Raw genomic sequence first — 18,787 nt, 5'->3', positions numbered from 1 at the left:
AAGTACATTTTATGACAATAATGTTGTGGACGTACGAAAGTACATTTTGAATTTACTTTTACATCATGTGACTAACAGTATTTCTATATTGCAGTATTGATACTTTTACTAAACACATTTTCCACTGTTGTGGAACAGGGAGTGGGAACCACCCCCCTGTATAGTGGTATGCCCCAGCAGCACTGGGGGAAGTTGTGATGTTTACATCCGGGCATCAGTTCTAATACAGTCACACTAGAGTGCATATACTACTGTCTCCTGATTTATACATACACAAACAACTGTCTGTATTATTATTACACCCTGATTATGTCTCAAGAGCCCTCCTAGCGGACAGCAGTGTAATAACAGACTTCCTGAATAAGCACACTTCTTAGTTTCGTTTTCCAATCATCAGCATTTACATAACAAGGAGCTCAGCTAACCTCGCCTCACCAGGCTTTCCTAACAAGGAGCGTCTCTGACTCGGCGACTCCCACAGACAGTCCCACTTCCGATGTTCTCCAGCATTCAGTCAGTCAGTCAGTGCTATAATAACAACGTCATTGCAGTCAGAATCAGATGATATAGTTTAATATCTATCATTCACAACTCAACCCAGACTCAGATGGGCCCATGGCAGAGAGCCAAATAACCAGATTCATCTGCGCGAACAACGGCTCGGTGAACGTTGACGAGTTGGTGGCTAACGTCGCCCTGCAGGAGAACGTCAGAGAGATCATCTCCAACCGGGAGAAGTTCTGTCTAGCAGTGCTCAACGGGCACGAGACGGTGATCTCAAAAACCTCTCTGAGGATCTGCAGAACCAACTGTCAGTGGGGTGGATGTCCCAACCTACACCTGTGTAAGAAGTTCCTGCTTGGAGACTGTCCGTTTGGACAGGGGAGGTTGGTTCTATTCTTCTTCTTCTTCTTCTTCTTCTTCTTCTTCTTCTTCTTGTCACATTGTTGGAACATTAACAATCTTTTTAAATGAACGAATTAGTAGTATTTTTTAAGGCTAATTCAAGGTCGAGTTTTGTTTTGTCTATTAAACTGGTCTTCAGCTGTCACTAAAACTTTAATAACGTCCTAGCCATTATGGTTCACCGCGGGACTTCACCCTGTTTTACCCCACCTTGCTACATTTACAACTTTAAGGTCCACAATAAACGTTCAGGTTTTAAATGTAAAGGTCTCATCCCAGAGCCACGGATGTTATAATCCTCCCCGGGTGGGTATTAGAACCTGCATCATACGTACTGTTTAATAAAATGCATTTAAATCCGAAAGATGGCCACTTTATCGTAGAGTTATAATGTAATCACAGTGCAATACACCTCCCAACCGATAGGGTCGCGTAGATGAAAGGACGGTGGAAAAACAATGAGAAAATGGCCACAGATCTGATAAAAATGCTTTTTATTTAACAATAGGGAAGATATGATGTGTCTTTCTTACAGGGCTCTGTGGATTAATTTACCTAATTCCCTTGTTGAAGTTGCTGTTGAAATGAATAGGAGATCCAAGCAGGCACATTTCCTTCTTTCCATTTATTGGTCAGCAATCAGTTACAAGTTACAAGCATTCGTTCTATGGTTACTGCATATTGAGGCCTTGTCCCAGGCAGAGTGCCTAGGTTCCCCCTTGTCTCTCTCTGCTGTCTCTCACTCTCAGTTCTAACTGATTTTCTGTCCCATCTTATACATCTCTAACATGTGGGTGTCACCTTGTCCCTTAGCCCTCCAAGCAGAACCCAAATGCTACTGAAGTTTCTGACATTTGTTCGACCCAGTGCATTGGGTCCTGTTGCACTACTACCATGCCACCTGGGACGCACCCATCTTAAAACATTTACTCCATGTTTAGCGGCTCCCCGCGCTCTATGACGAAATGTTTCCGTGTGAGGCTTTCTGAATATGTAAAGTAAAGTACCCATACATGCCGCTGCGAATATCTCCTGTGGCGCGGAAGCCGTTAAGTATTTTTAATATATGTTTGCCCGATTTGGAAGCTTGGATTCTTCTCTTCCTTCCTTGTTTATTGACACCTCATTGTACCGCCTATCTGGCTAGCTAGTGGCGCTATAGCTATGACACAGCAGATCAGAGGCAGGGACGTAGCCTCACAAGCCAACCGCACACCGGGAGGCGGTACAATAAACGGTAAACAAACAAGAAGAAATAAAGCGACCAAATCGGTCAAACAAAGATTAAAAATACTTAACGGTGGACATAAATAAACATTTCAAATGTGTGTGTGTGTGTGTGTGTGTGTGTGTGTGTGTGTGTGTGTGTGTGTGTGCCAGTTGACCCTTAAGGCTCTATTGCCTCTGTCAACAAGTTACCACAGGTGGTTTATTTTGAAAGCATTCTTGAGTGATAAAATAATAATAATAAACTTTATTTGTATAGCACCTTTCATACATAAATGCAGCTCAAAGTGCTTCACAGGGCAGGACACAAAAATAAAATACAATAAAACACAAGTAGTTAAAATGATATAGTCTAAAAGTCACTGTCCGCTATATAGCAGGATGAACTCACAGATTTACCCTTGTCTAAAAATCTTACGTGCCTAAATGTATTATCTGTAGCTAGCCTTTACTTTTTGGAAACGGCACTGCAAAATGGTTTTTTGCCACTGTTTTTGGATGGCTCAACCCCCTTTCTACCGATGCAGGGATACCTCCATATGGAACCTCTTCTCAGAGCTAAGAGCGAGTATAGAGTGAGATTCCAAACGGGGCTAGGAATTGACAAACACGTTTAGAACAACAACAACAACAACAACTAACTACGTACTACTTCCTTTAGGACACCATGTCGGTTCGGACACGACCTGAACTCCTTCCAGAACTCGCCGGTTCTGAGAAGACATGGCCTGACGTACCTGACCTTGAACGAACTGCGTTCCTTGCTGCTCCAGAACGACCAGAGCCTGCTTCCAGCTGTAAGTATGAATGAACTAACCAGAATGACCAGAGCCTGGTGCTTCCACCTGTAAGTATGAATGAACTAACCAGAATGACCAGAGCCTGGTGCTTCCGGCTGTAAGTGGCCTGCATGTTCTTGTTTGCAACGCATTGATTAGCCTATTTATTTATTTTTAAAGTGCATAAACTGATGGATCAACGTGTAGATGAAACTGAATTTAAATTGACTGAAATATTGAAATGCATTAAAAGAAAGAAATAACTTTCTGAAAAGCGTGCGTGTGCGTGGTCTTGTGTCTGAATAGAACAACAAAAGGGTATGCGCATGCATAAAGTGAATGGCAAATCGAGTGGCAAAGTGAGTTTAACGTCGTTTAACATCGTTTAATACATATTTTCTGTTTGGATGTTTTTTTACACACTCAGATATTTGCCTCATGCAGTAGTAGTCTGTTATGTGCCCACCACAATTTCTCGTCATTTCCTTCTTCTTTAGATATGCTACGACTACAACAACGAGCGCTGCCAGGCGGGTGACAACTGCACGCGGCTCCACATCTGCGAGAGGTACCTGAAGGCTCCCTGTAGCTGTCCGAAGGCGCACGACTTCCACGAGCCTCACCCGCGGAGAACCCTGCAGGACAGAGGGGTGAGCGCCCAGCTGCTCGCCTCCATCAAGTCCGTTTACATGAACAAGCAGACCTTGAACGTCCAGGAACGCCACAGCAGCAACCACCACCACAGCCAACAGCAGCCTGTCGACGGCCTCTGTGCTGCTGCAGGTCAGTGGTGGAAAAAGTATACTCACATTTTTGAGTGGTGCAACCACTCCAAGGAACAGCAATGTCTGTGTTTACCTATGTACCATGAGCACCAGTATATGACTATCAGTACCAGTAGGGGCGCTGTTGTTGCCAGAAACAGAGAGATAGTATTAGTGCTGCACTGTTGCCTGCTAAGAGAGAGAGAGAGAGAGGAGAGGAGGAGGGGGATGATCCTCTTCTCTATATCCATCTTTCCTGTCCGGCCGTCTTCACTGTAACTATCAATAAAGGCACAAAAGCCAAAAACGTTTAATTATTTTTTTACTTAGTCACTTGTTTCCACCACTGCTCTAGGCGGCATGGCCGTGACGCCTACCAGCAATGGCCCCGCACAGACTGCCAAGCAATACGAGAGACAGAGAGGAAAGCCGAAGAACAACTCGATGAAAGGTAAAGACACAAAGACACTTTCTCAGGCTTTATCAGTTTATCACAGTGGTTTTCACTAGTGTTGATGTTGGCGACTATAAAACTGTGGCGAAAAACGTTCGTCGACTACCTTTTGTCACTGACGAAAACTAAATCGAAACTAAGCTATGATGACTAAAAGTGAGACTAAATATATTGGCAGTTTCGTCAACAAATAAAAACTAGACACAAATGTTAGGAAGGGACTAATGGACAAAAGATCCAGTATAAGTAAAAGACAGAAGTCATTTTTACACACGGCATGCTGAAAATAGAAGATCTACAAGCTCACAACGCGTCGAGCTGCGAGCTTGTAGATCTGCTATTATATATATATATTATATTACACTATAAGTGTAAAATCAGCCATTACGACGCCATCAAGGCCTGCCAAAATACATTTTAGTCGAAATCTAACTACTAAACTAAAAGACTAGACTAACACTAAATGATTCCAGGTGACTAAAATGTGACTAAAACTAAATGAAAACGATTCAACAGACCCGTAAGGGTCCATTTGGTTTCATTGCGCACTCTCAACAGTTAATGATCCATAATGTTCGCCAACCTTAATGCATGTTCGGACTAACGGGACTTTGGATCTATGGGCAGTTCCCGTCCCCGGACCACTGGTTGAAAACCACTGGTTTATCAGTTGTATAGGGTAAGCTATTCATTCACAAAGTAATATTTTGTTTTGTTTTGATTTTTCTTTCTTAGATAAAACGGAGATATGCATGTTCTTCATCAAGGGCAACTGCATACATGCCGGTGAGTAGTAATGAACAGTATATGAAAAGGAATTATTATATTGTGTTTTTTTTGAAGAAGAATAATGTTTTAATAATGTGTTTGATCAAGGGTATTCATCTCCATTTAATTTAACCTGTCGCATGCGGGTGGTTTTCTGCTGTTTCAGACCGGTGCTTCAGAGCCCATTCCGCGCTGCCCTACAGGTGGGAGGTCAGAGAGGGACGACAGTGGACTGCTTTGGAAAACCAGGTGGAGATTGAGAAAGACTACTGTGACCCCAAAAACACATCCAGGTATGTACAGTAAACTCATGCTCGCCAGCCTCGCCCTAAAAATGTTCTGCCTCCTATTAGTTCTGGCATGAGAGAAAGGACAGTGGAGGGGGGTGTGTGGTCAGCACTGGTTTGCTGCCCCTGGCCGGCAGGTTGCTGACTTCCCTGTTGGCCAGGTGTGGCCGTCCCCACGGTGCTGACTGACCTCGGTGATGGCTGCGCTCGGGATTCGTCTATAGCTGGAAGCCTGGAGGAGAGGGGCAGTGACTTGGCCAATCGCTACTGACCAGCCTGACCCGCCAACTGGAGAGTGTAGTGGTTGAAGGTTGAAACACTCTAGGAAGGTTGGAGACCGCCTGATGACCTCTCTTCCAGGCCAAGGCTTCATCCATTAGAAATGGATTATATTCGCATCTTTGATGTATTTACAAACTGAGGTTATGTTCAGGAATAAGACCAGGCAGAGAGAGCACTTACGCCGTTACGACTGTGTTTTTAATTTGAGACGAGCTTTCTGGTATGTGTAGTGTGTAATGCCTTATTATGTACTAGTTTTAACACATAATATAATATTAAAACTTTATTTATATAGCACCTTTCAAAGTCGTGTTGCAAAGTGCTTTACATGTGAGGTTATCATAGGGTTAGGGACATTCACGTTGTCATGGTGCACAAAACTAAATAAAACACGATATAACCCCTCCCATCCTCATAACACTCTCTAACATGCACTCACACCCACATAGGTGTACACACACACACACACACACACACACACACACACACACACACACACACACACACACACACACACACACACATAGTTTGCATATGTTTGCATAGTAGTACTTTTCTCCTTATCCCAGCATAATGTTTATCTGTTGTTCCTGTCTTGCCTTGCCTTGTCTTTCGTTACTTCTGTATCGGCTATATCAGGGGTTTCAAAACCTTTTGGGCTGGGGACCCCCACAAATACTTTACTGGGGACCCCCACAAATAATTTGGCCATGCATTGCGGGGGCGGCGGTTTCTCCGGGGTAGAGCGACCGGATGGGAACCGCAAGGTTGCCAGTTAGAACCCGGGCTCCCCCAGAGTGGGTGTCAAAGTGTCCTTGGGCAAGACTCTGAACCCCCAATTGCTCCCGATGTGCAGGTTGGTGCCTGGCATGGTTTCCTCTGTCATCGGTGTATGAATAGAATACAGTATGTGTGTGAATGGGTTAATGTAATGCACATCTATGTAAAGCGTCTTGGTTAAGGCGCTATATAAATGCACCGTTTAGCATCGCGATGGAACTGGCACCTGTGCTTCATTCCCACTGCCGTCATGCTGCTGTGACACCTGAATGTTGAAGTTGATCTGAACCTTAGGGAGAATGTGTATCTGTAGTTTGATTGATTCATTGAATAGTTTATTATTAGACACGTACAATGTTAAAATCAGCAACAGAGTACAGTCAAAGCTGTCACAGTCAAAAGTCCAAAAGGCATAGCACCAAAAGAAAAGCCCTTTTTTCTTTTTGTTTCCATTTAGGCCCGATGCCATCAATTCATAGACATGACTTGAATAATAACACAATTCAATTATATCAACACAGGTAAAAAACAGTAGTAATACAACCATGAGCTGGTTCCTGCTCCTTCATCACAGATGCATTATGTGATTTCTCCTATACAGTCGCTGTGTCCAGCCCATGTAGTTTATTACTACTGTAATTCTCCTATACAGTCGCTGTGTCCAGCCCATGTAGTTTATTGTCTCCACCAGGCCGAAGGCATGTGGGGAGAGTATGTTTTGCACTTCGTCCGTGTGTCCGTCCGTCCGTGTGTCCGTCCGTGTGTCCGTCCGTGAACAGCTAATCTCGGCCACCGTTAACCCGGTCGATGCCAAATTTTGCACACACACTCCCTGGATGCCAACCATGAACCTCTGCCCCAAACTTTCCAGAACGGCCTGTTATAGCGCCACCAGGAGGCCGCTTTGTGCAAAACAAGTTTTTTCACAGTACACCTACAGATTTTGTCCAAACATCACGCAAATTAGTACACAGTCTCTCTAGAGCCATTCAACGAAACTGGTCTTTCAGATTTCTCAGACTCCATCCTGATTGGTTAAGATTGGCTTCCAAAGTTCACAGGAGTGCTCAGTTTCAAACAAAATGCTGCAAATCATGAACACATCGCGTGATTTCCGTGAAATTGTGCACGCACATTCCCACTAGGCCGAGGACGAAATGCCACATGAACAATTTCAACTCAGCCTCAAGGTGGCGCTATAACTGGCCCAAAAGTGTTTTTACCTCTAACTGCACGGATCTGTGGATAACCTGGTGGAGACCTGTGCCCAGAAGGGCACTTTTTCTAGTTACTACTGTAATTCTCCTATACAGTCGCTGTGTCCAGCCCATGTAGTTTATTACTACTACTCCTATACAGCCCATTAATTATTTGGCATTTGAGCCACAGACCACCATGAGATTTTGCCTCTCATACCCAAAACTAAAGAATATTTTTTTGTTATCGTTATTTTATCCACAATTCCATGCTGTATTGATATTGGTACCATTAGGAGAGATAACAGGCAAACGCTTATAAAAAATAACAATTCTTCTACATCTCTAATCTGACGTTAATTCGGACGTTCGGACGATAATCAGATGTTTTAACAACAATTGAACTCTCGAGAGTACGGGTCCATTTGGTTTTTACCCTCTCAAGAGATCTAAGAGGGTCCATTTGGTTACTAACTCTATCATTTAGTTGGGGACCACCTGGAACTCCCTCAAGGACCACTGGTGGTCCGCGGGTTGAAAACCACTGTCCTCTACAGTGGCTGTGTCCAGACCGTGTTGACCCGTGTGATGTCTCCTCTACAGCCGCTGTGTCGTTTGCTTCGACACCATGACCCGTGGGCCCAACGGAGTGCGGCGTCTCTCCACCGTCTCCTCTGTTCTGGAGCCGACCTTCATCCTCACCACGGACTGGGCCTGGTACTGGGAGGACGAGTTCGGAGCCTGGAACCAGTACGCTTCAACCGTGAGTGAACGGCCATTAACACATTTAGGCCTGACGTCGAAATTAAAAAAAGAATAATAATAATCTGAAAAACCTCATCAGTGGTTCTCAATATACATGTCGAGGACCCCAAAAGTTATATGTAATATGCCGCCTGACCCCCATCTGAAAATGTGTTGCTCCAGGGACCTCCCCAGAAGCAAAGATTTGAGTTTAAAACTGAAACTGTGAAAGAATATATATTCAAAGATTTGAGGCCCATTTTCGAGATTTTTCAAAAATAGCACGCTCTGGAGAACACGCACGCACGCACGCACGCACCCCCCCCCCCCACACACACACACACACACAAAAATGTATGATCCTAGATGACTATTTCTATATGTATTTGATGCATTACCATGTGTTGTTCTTTCTTACTGTAAATCGCTCTGGATTAAGAGCGTCTGCTAAATGCGCGCACGTGTGCGTGTGTGTTCTCCAGAGCGTCAGCAGTGCAGAGCTGGAGCAGAAGTTCCAGAACGATGACAAGGCTGAGGTGGAGTTCACCGCGGGTTCACAGACATACATGCTAAGTTTCCAAGGTCAGAGGTCATCATATAGCAGCTGTCAGACACAAATCTGCCGGTTCTCAAAAGGCAGTGATATAGTCTGGCCAGGGGAGGCTAGCGGTCTGGGCCCATGTCATTTCTAATTATTACAATAAATATATTGTATTACCATACATCTGTAGAATGCACTTCCCATTGCAGTCAGAACTGCAGCATCACTCCCAATCTTCCGCCGTAGTCTGAAAACCCACCTTTTCAGAATCCATCATGGCCCGTAGCACTTACTCCACCCCCTTAGATAGCATTTCTGTAGACGTAGATAGCATTTGATACAGACTTATAACATGTTATGTAGACAGCACTATAATTGCATTGTATGTAGTCATAGCACATCATAGTACATAAGTATAGCATAGTAGTATAGATGTATAGTTTATATGTATAGTTTCATCATATAGATATTCCACTGTTACTTTCTTAGCTTACGCATGTTTCATGATAAATGTTCTTATGTGATGTATTCCCATGCTTTTTTGTTCTTGCTTAATGTAAGTCGCTCTGGATTAAGAGCGTCTGCTAAATGCCTAAATTGTAATTTGTACCATTATTATTTTCTTTTTCCAGATATGATCCAGACAAACAAACAGTATGGCACTAAGAGGCTGTTGAGAAGACGACCTGTCTTTGTTTCGTCACATGACGCACACGTCCTAAAAACAAGGTAATGTATTGAATGAAATGTCCTTTTTATGTAGTGGAAGGAGGTACGGCCCCCGCACACTGTTCGATCTTACAAAGAATGGTGTGCGGCCCATACCTGCTTCCATGATGGCTTTATTGGCCCTGCACCCACTGTTGAGGTGTACAAAGTAAGTAGCCTTGCCGAGCCATGAGGCCCATGGGGCAGGAGCCTATCTCCTGTTTCTGTAGCCATGAGGCCCATAGGGGCAGGAGCCTATCTCCTGTTTCTGTAGCCATGAGGCCCATAGGGGCAGGAGCCTATCTCCTGTTTCTGTAGCCATGAGGCCCATAGGGGCAGGAGCCTATCTCCTGTTTCTGTAGCCATGAGGCCCATAGGGGCAGGAGCCTATCTCCTGTTTCTGTAGCCATGAGGCCCATAGGGCAGGAGCCTATCTCCTGTTTCTGTAGCCTTGAGGCCCATAGGGGCAGGAGCCTATCTCCTGTTTCTGTAGCCTTGAGGCCCATAGGGGCAGGAGCCTGTCTCCTGTTTCTGTAGCCATGAGGCCCATGGGGCAGGAGCCTATCTCCTGTTTCTGTAGCCTTGAGGCCCATAGGGGCAGGAGCCTATCTCCTGTTTCTGTAGCCATGAGGCCCATAGGGGCAGGAGCCTATCTCCTGTTTCTGTAGCCTTGAGGCCCATAGGGGCAGGAGCCTATCTCCTGTTTCTGTAGCCTTGAGGCCCATAGGGGCAGGAGCATATCTCCTGTTTCTGTAGCCATGAGGCCCATAGGGGCAGGAGCCTATCTCCTGTTTCTGTAGCCATGAGGCCCATAGGGGCAGGAGCCTATCTCCTGTTTCTGTAGCCATGAGGCCCATAGGGGCAGGAGCCTATCTCCTGTTTCTGTAGCCATGAGGCCCATAGGGCAGGAGCCTATTTCCTGTTTCTGTAGCCATGAGGCCCATAGGGCAGGAGCCTATCTCCTGTTTGTAGACATGAGGCCCATGGGGCAGGAGCCTATCTCCTGTTTCTGTAGCCATGAGGCCCATAGGGCAGGAGCCTATCTCCTGTTTCTGTAGCCATGAGGCCCATAGGGGCAGGAGCCTATCTCCTGTTTCTGTAGCCATGAGGCCCATAGGGGCAGGAGCCATCTCCTGTTTCTGTAGCCATGAGGCCCATAGGGGCAAGAGCCTATCTCCTGTTTCTGTAGCCATGAGGCCCATAGGGGCAGGAGCCTATCTCCTGTTTCTGTAGCCATGAGGCCCATAGGGGCAGGAGCCTATCTCCTGTTTCTGTAGCCATGAGGCCCATGGGGCAGGAGCCTATCTCCTGTTTCTGTAGCCATGAGGCCCATAGGGCAGGAGCCTATTTCCTGTTTCTGTAGCCATGAGGCCCATAGGGGCAGGAGCCTATCTCCTGTTTCTGTAGCCTTGAGGCCCATAGGGGCAGGAGCCTATCTCCTGTTTCTGTAGCCTTGAGGCCCATAGGGGCAGGAGCCTATCTCCTGTTTCTGTAGCCTTGAGGCCCATAGGGGCAGGAGCCTGTCTCCTGTTTCTGTAGCCATGAGGCCCATAGGGGCAGGAGCCTATCTCCTGTTTCTGTAGCCATGAGGCCCATAGGGCAGGAGCCTATTTCCTGTTTAAGTAGCCATGAGGCCCATAGGGGCAGGAGCCTATCTCCTGTTTCTGTAGCCATGAGGCCCATAGGGCAGGAGCCTATTTCCTGTTTCTGTAGCCATGAGGCCCATGGGGCAGGAGCCTATCTCCTGTTTCTGTAGCCATGAGGCCCATAGGGGCAGGAGCCTATCTCCTGTTTCTGTAGCCATGAGGCCCATAGGGCAGGAGCCTATTTCCTGTTTCTGTAGCCATGAGGCCCATAGGGCAGGAGCCTATTTCCTGTTTCTGTAGCCATGAGGCCCATAGGGCAGGAGCCTATTTCCTGTTTCTGTAGCCATGAGGCCCATAGGGCAGGAGCCTATTTCCTGTTTCTGTAGCCATGAGGCCTATAGGGGCAGGAGCCTATCTCCTGTTTCTGTAGCCATGAGGCCCATAGGGCAGGAGCCTATTTCCTGTTTCTGTAGCCATGAGGCCCATGGGGCAGGAGCCTATCTCCTGTTTCTGTAGCCATGAGGCCCATAGGGGCAGGAGCCTATCTCCTGTTTCTGTAGCCATGAGGCCCATAGGGCAGGAGCCTATTTCCTGTTTCTGTAGCCATGAGGCCCATAGGGCAGGAGCCTATTTCCTGTTTCTGTAGCCATGAGGCCCATAGGGCAGGAGCCTATTTCCTGTTTCTGTAGCCATGAGGCCCATAGGGCAGGAGCCTATTTCCTGTTTCTGTAGCCATGAGGCCTATAGGGGCAGGAGCCTATTTCCTGTTTCTGTAGCCATGAGGCCCATAGGGCAGGAGCCTATTTCCTGTTTCTGTAGCCATGAGGCCTATAGGGGCAGGAGCCTATTTCCTGTTTCTGTAGCCATGAGGCCCATAGGGCAGGAGCCTATTTCCTGTTTCTGTAGCCATGAGGCCTATAGGGGCAGGAGCCTATCTCCTGTTTCTGTAGCCATGAGGCCCATAGGGGCAGGAGCCTATCTCCTGTTTCTGTAGCCATGAGGCCCATGGGGCAGGAGCCTATCTCCTGTTTCTGTAGCCATGAGGCCCATGGGGCAGGAGCCTATCTCCTGTTTCTGTAGCCATGAGGCCCATAGGGCAGGAGCCTATCTCCTGTTTCTGTAGCCATGAGGCCCATAGGGGCAGGAGCCTATCTCCTGTTTCTGTAGCCATGAGGCCCATAGGGGCAGGAGCCTATCTCCTGTTTCTGTAGCATGAGGCCCATAGGGGCAGGAGCCTATCTCCTGTTTCTGTAGCCATGAGACCCATAGGGGCAAGAGCCTATCTCCTGTTTCTGTAGCCATGAGGCCCATAGGGCAGGAGCCTATTTCCTGTTTCTGTAGCCATGAGGCACATAGGGGCAGGAGCCTATCTCCTGTTTCTGTAGCCTTGAGGCCCATAGGGGCAGGAGCCTGTCTCCTGTTTCTGTAGCCATGAGGCCCATGGGGCAGGAGCCTATCTCCTGTTTCTGTAGTGTGAGGCAGCTTGGTGTACAAGTACACCCCCTGGACATGACGCTAGTATGTCGCAGGGACTTACCCCCAATCCAACCCTTCACGCGATTGCGTTTTTGGCATTGTAAATCGGAATACTGTGAATAGAAATTACAATTCCGTTTGCCTTTTAGGCTTCGTAATGAAACACAGGGCAGATATTACAAGTGACTGAAATATACCAATAAATTAATTACATTTTTATAAATGTTATACTTGAACCCAAGAAAAAAGAAAAAATATGTTTTGTAATTGTCTAACTGAATAGATCGAAATAAACCATTCATTCATTCATTCAACCCAATCCATGCCACTCTCGAGATATCTTGTGGAAAGCTATTAAACCCATCTTGGCCATTCACGAGAACACGAGATTTGATAAAAGGGCATTGGATTAATGTGCTTTCAAATAAATCACACAGTCATTAGTGTTTTTAGTGCTCAGAATGGGATAAAGTACGATGCTGGGAGCTTAATAAAACATTAATTCAAGGTCACGTTGGCCACATTAATAGTCTGATCGGCAGAACACCACCATGGAGGATTCATTCGTATTCACTTCCAGGTCATTCGGCCGGTTAACGCTTCTTCTTCCCTGGGAATCGGTTAAAAATATATGAACATCTTTCAACAAGGAGACTTGTTATTATGACAACATAATTGTGATTATCTCAAATATTAGGCGATTAGACGATTATGTAATAATTGTGAAAACCCATAGATCAGGTGTATTCAACTAGATTTGGCCGGGGGCCACAACTGTAGAATTATTGTGTATTGGGGGGCGCAAAGAAATTGTAATACATTTGTGCACAGTATAGCACAGGGTGATATATGTCTATAAAGTATATGCTACCTTTAAATAGATTTAAAGGTAGCAGGTCGACAGTGCATAAACATAATTGCCTTGAGATTAACTGACGAGCGTCAACAAGCACATGCTGTTGAATACGCCTGCCCTAGATATTGACAAAATAGTTTTGGAAATGTTTACTTAAATCTTCCTTTTTCTCCAGCCGAAGACCTGCACGGAATCTGTCTATCTTCACAGCTCTGCCGGGACATTGGGACAAGTCCCAAACTCCCGAAACGGGATACAAGGTATTTTACTGCATTCGTACATACTGTAATTTAGCAAAGGAAAATTACCTACAATATTTACCCCAAATGAGATCAAGAGCCACTGAAATCTTAAAGGATCACATAATTTTGATAATTTCTGTCTTCACATCCGTCTGGATTGGCTTTCACCACAGTGTGTTGTTACCCATAGTTTATACATTTAATACATACTTAATCTCTGCATCTCACAGTTTCATACACACTTCTAAACTCCACAGAATATTAACCTCTGCCAATTGAGCCTTGTTGACTTCGTCGACTAAAACTATTAGTCGACTAAAACTATTTCTCGACTACATTTGTTCACTGATGAAAACTAAGTAAAAACTAAGCTATGATAACTAAAATTAGGACTAAATATATTGTCAATTTTGTCAACAGATACAAACTAGACTAAAATGTTAGGGAGGTGTTCAGGTTCAAGGTTGTACTTTATTGTTACAACTTGTGTACAGGTATATAAGAGTAAAACGTATTTTCGTTTGGCTTCCTTCAGACACTGCAGCAGCATGGATAACATAACCGCAAACAAAGAGATAGAATAAAGAGTGCAAGAAAGAGCAAACAAACAAGACTAAAAAAAGAGTATTATGTACGTGCATGTTTGCCATGTAGTAGCACAAGTTGGGTAAACCTTTTGTGAACAGCTTCACAGTAGCTCATATTCCATATACAGTAGCCTATACAACAAATTTTATTTAGAAAGGTGCAATTCGAGGCCATGTTCTATAAAACACATTTAATTTAGTGGAGAAAAGATTCAGTAGAACTAAAAGACAAGTCATTTTGTGTTTGGTTGTGTGGTGCCGTATGTCATGCGCCGGAAGTAGCAGATAGATAGCAGGTAGATGTATTCTAGCAGGACTGTTAGCACAGGTTTGTCGTAACAGTTCAGTGGCGCTTCCTCCTTTGGGGAACATTATAACCAGGGGTGCACACTATTATTTTGGGCTAGTACTCAAAGGAGCACCTGCCCATGTAGTTTGGTGCGCACAGCGGGGGGGGGGGGGTACACCTAGTCACAAACAGTGTCGTCGTCGTTAAGCAGCAGTATATCCCACTGGCAGCACCTGTCCGTTTATCTCTAGCACAACCACAAACATCCAACACATATAGAATGAATTACTCACCTAATGCTGCCTGCAGGTTCCATGTTTCATTCCAGCGTGTGTAACCTACATTGTCTAAGTGACAGTTTTCATATTGTAAACATGGTCGCTAACGTGGTTTAGCGACTAGCACTTTGACAGCTCATCCATCGTAGCTTGTTTACAAGTGAAACAGACTTTCTGTGCAGAAACTGCCTCATCAAAATAAGAGCCACTTGTAATGATTAGTCAACACTAGTTTTATTTATAAGTCTTCTTACAGGACGTTAACATCTCATTTGAGTTCCTTTTGAAATCCCTGTCTCTCAGCTGGTGCGCAAATGCGCCTCCATGCCTTTGATCTACGGCGCACCAAACGTTTTGACGACGCATGCGCACTGGCGCACCGCTTGTGTGCACCCCTGATTATAACTAACAACTAACATGTCCTCTTTTCCCCTCCCAGAGAGTTGCCCTCGCGACCGCCACGGCGGAATACAAGGAAATCGAGGGTCTATTCCGCAACACCATGACGGGAGTGGACATTCTGCAGATCGAACGCATTCAGAACAAAGCTCTCTGGGAAGCCTTTCAGTTGTACGTCCTTTAAAAAAACACAAACCGAAACAACACTTAATTGGCCCGTCATATCCACGCTTTTCTTTGTTACAGCTGAACTGCCATATACTGTATATATTTTGACCAAAATGACTTCATAACTAATGTTCTGTAGGCTGAAGGACCAACGGAAGAGGAACAATGGAGGTCAGAACGTGGCCGAGAGGAAGCTGTTCCACGGGACGGACCCCCAACACACCGACACCATCTGCCTCAACAACTTTGACTGGAGGATCTGTGGCACGCATGGCACTGCTTACGGGAAAGGTAGGTTGAGTGTTCAAGTGTCTTTATAAGGGCATTTCAGACGGGAAGAGACTTGACGCGCCAGACCTCGGTAATACATTTTCAACAAGAGGCGAGGCGGGTGATTATTTTGGACGGGCAGAGTAGTCGAGGGGCATTGACGCAAGCGAGCGCGGTCCTGTGCAAGTGTCGCGTGCGATGTGCGTTCTCGTTTGTGCACGCGCCCGCAGGCGACTAGACCTGGATTCTGGTGAGCTTTATTTTTCTTTTAATGCCACGGCCCTCACGAGCAGACACGTTGCTGATCCAGGCGATGACAACAGCTGCATCCCTCATTCATCGTCTGAAAAGCCCTTTATGCTTGCCTGGCATCTCTATTCATTTCATACTAGGTAATTTAACTATAATTACTCTTGCTTGAAAGTATTATAATGTTTGAGTCACTATGCTAATACAGTAATATGTTTCAGTATTACCACTATAGGAGATGTGGGGATCCTTGACGTGAAAAAAAAGTACGACGATCCAGATTTTCCATCTTCTCCCACCAACACGTCTGACTTATGTTGTCCAAATTTTGGCAAATTTTCAGTTTCAGAAGAGTTTCATTTTTACACACTTCATACCCATTATAATGTTCTTATTAATTTAGATCATAACACCCACTTACTGAATGTCAAGTCTCCAGGTTTTCTTCAGAATATGTATGCCAATTATTTATTATGACACTATGGCACATTAGGAGTCCACTAGTGGTTCTGAAATGTTTTATTTGCAAAGACCCCCAGACCTGTTCTGGTCATTCAGGGCTATCGATTCATGTGTTTCCGTCCACTCATTTTGTTTGTCCGTAGCAAACATGGAATGTTGACCCAAATGTCCACCACAAGCCAACGTGGCGTTGACCCCTGCTCTGTTCCAATTCAGTATTTTAGCTGTGACGTGAGCGCCCCCTCCTGAGATACTTCCGGGTCCTACTTTTGTGTCCCCATGGAGTTATACTGTGACGCTCCGTCGGACTAAATCTGAGACGAAAACAACCACGAAAGTCTAATTTTACCGCTTTCCTTGCAACAGCAAAGCTGCGCTGCTCTCCCAAATCTGGCTGTGACGGGCCGTCTGCCCCACATAGCCTACTATCGCCATTTTATTTTATTGTGTCAACTAAATCCTCATTAATGCAAACTAGATTCAACATACTCAAGCCTGCACACATTCTAAATATGCCCCCGAAATATTTTACCGAGCAAATGGACTGTTGCCACTTTCAATAATAATGATAATAATAGTTTTTATTGTCTCCACATCATATATTTTTGTTATCATGGACACTTGTACAAACATTAATAATTCTACTCGAGTTGGAAGCATTAAGACCCATTTTAACCCTCAATGGCTTCCTTTCTGAAAAATAACGTCATTGTAAAAAGATTCACACGTTTAGATATTCTATTTACAATGAGATGCGGACGGGAGCTGGTGCCACTTGGACCCGGACGTAACGTAGCACTACAAAATGACCCGGACGTAACGTAGCACTACAAAATGACCCGGACGTAACGTAGCACTACAAAATGACCCGGACGTAACGTAGCACTACAAAATGACCCGGACGTAACGTAGCACTACAAAATGACCCGGACGTAACGTAGCACTGCAAAATGACCCGGACGTAACGTAGCACTACAAAATGACCCGGACGTAACGTAGCACTACAAAATGACCCGGACGTAACGTAGCACTACAAAATGACCCGGACGTAACGTAGCACTACAAAATGTCGTCAGACTAAAATACTGAATAACCCCCATGCAGGTAGCTACTTCGCCAGGGACGCCAAGTACTCCCACAGCTACACGGGCCAGTCCGCCGTCAAGTTCATGTTCGTGTCGCGCGTGCTGGTGGGCGACTACACCGTGGGCTCCTCCCACTACGTCCGACCGCCCTCCAAGGACGGCGGCGACACCGTCTTCTACGACAGCTGCGTGGACCGCGGAGACGACCCGTCCATCTTCGTGGTGTTCGAGAAGCAGCAGATCTACCCCGAGTACCTCGTCAGGTACCAGCTGAAGACCGCCACGTCCTACTCGTCTGTACCACACATCTACGCGTCTGTACAGTACCGTACACCTGCTGCTGCTGCTGCGCCCAGACCTGCACCAACTGTACGGACACCTGCACCTACACCTGCACCTACACCTGCACCTGCAAATGACTCCACGTGTGTCATTTGTTGAATTTTATAATTTTGATCACATGACGCTGACTTACTACGACACTATGGAGTCCAACTAGTAGCCTACTGGAGATAATAATGTAGTCTATATCAAGGGTTCTCAACCCGTGGGTCGCGACCCCTCGGGGGGGGGGGGGGTAGCCGAATTATTTTGACGGGTCCCCAAATTATTAAAAAAAAACATTAAAAAAAAAACAATTTGCAACTGAATGGCTGAAAAATGGAAATTTAGAGTTGACATAGTACACATAGTGCATGCATAAACTTTCCTTAAAGATTTCAGTATTGCTTTCAGTATTTATTGATTTTTTTCACTATTATTAAGGTTATTGTAGCAGTCAATTTGTATTGGTGGTGGTGGTGGGGGGGGGGGGGGGGGTCGCGGGGGTCGCGAGACATGACCAAAGCATTTTCCCCAGCCAAAAAACGTTGAGAACCCCCTGGTCTATATGATTTCCTGTAAATGTAATCTACTGTAATGTACAGTATGTAGGCAAAACATCCAGAGCAGTCTGCACATGCATTATAGAACACATTGAGTGTCATCAGAAGCATAAGGACATCACATCTCCCATTGCCAGGGACTTTTTATGATTTTTCAAAAATAACAGACCTACAAGCTCGTAGTGCGCCACTCGGTGGCGCGCTATGAGCTTGTAGATCTGCTATTTTTCAATAGCTAAATTATAACATAATGTATGTAACCAACAAAAGGGGTTCCTGCTCAAAATGGGTTAAAGAGGTGCTGATTTAGACACCAAACGCCTTCAGACTGAATCTAGATGAAGATCTCTCCCTGCATTGCTACCTATAGGAAAGCCACATTGAATGGTTGTGTATTATGTAAGGCTGTTGTTGTGTGTGTAGGCTGGCTTCATAATTTCAAATGTAACACTGTGTGAACTTTATATTTCTGTAATGTCCACGTCCCACAATTGCCATGGTGATCAGTAACTCAACCAGC

The 18,787-nt window shown here is 45.4% G+C and overlaps 1 protein-coding gene across 1 annotated transcript; it reads left to right on the top strand.

Moving 5' to 3' along the window:
* Nucleotides 1–497: 497 nt before the first annotated feature.
* On the top strand, nucleotides 498–17,824 carry LOC310855656 (protein mono-ADP-ribosyltransferase PARP12-like; the record flags this gene model as incomplete). Its single annotated transcript, XM_083760756.1, has 13 exons — nucleotides 498–887; nucleotides 2,795–2,930; nucleotides 3,410–3,695; nucleotides 4,032–4,127; nucleotides 4,866–4,916; nucleotides 5,065–5,191; nucleotides 8,047–8,206; nucleotides 8,670–8,769; nucleotides 9,361–9,457; nucleotides 13,530–13,614; nucleotides 15,190–15,320; nucleotides 15,457–15,612; nucleotides 17,407–17,824. Exons 1-13 carry the CDS (start codon nucleotides 616–618, stop codon nucleotides 17,822–17,824), a joined length of 2,115 nt encoding a protein of 704 aa, XP_083616882.1. The 5' UTR covers nucleotides 498–615.
* Between the last annotated feature and the right edge of the window lie 963 nt (nucleotides 17,825–18,787).

The sequence above is a fragment of the Protomyctophum parallelum genome (assembly GCF_964188405.1).
Source record: "Protomyctophum parallelum genome assembly, chromosome: 1".
In the NCBI taxonomy this organism is placed as follows: Eukaryota; Metazoa; Chordata; class Actinopteri; order Myctophiformes; family Myctophidae; genus Protomyctophum; species Protomyctophum parallelum.
Note: the sequence above shows the minus strand (reverse complement) of the source record. Positions and strands in the feature narration are given on the sequence as shown.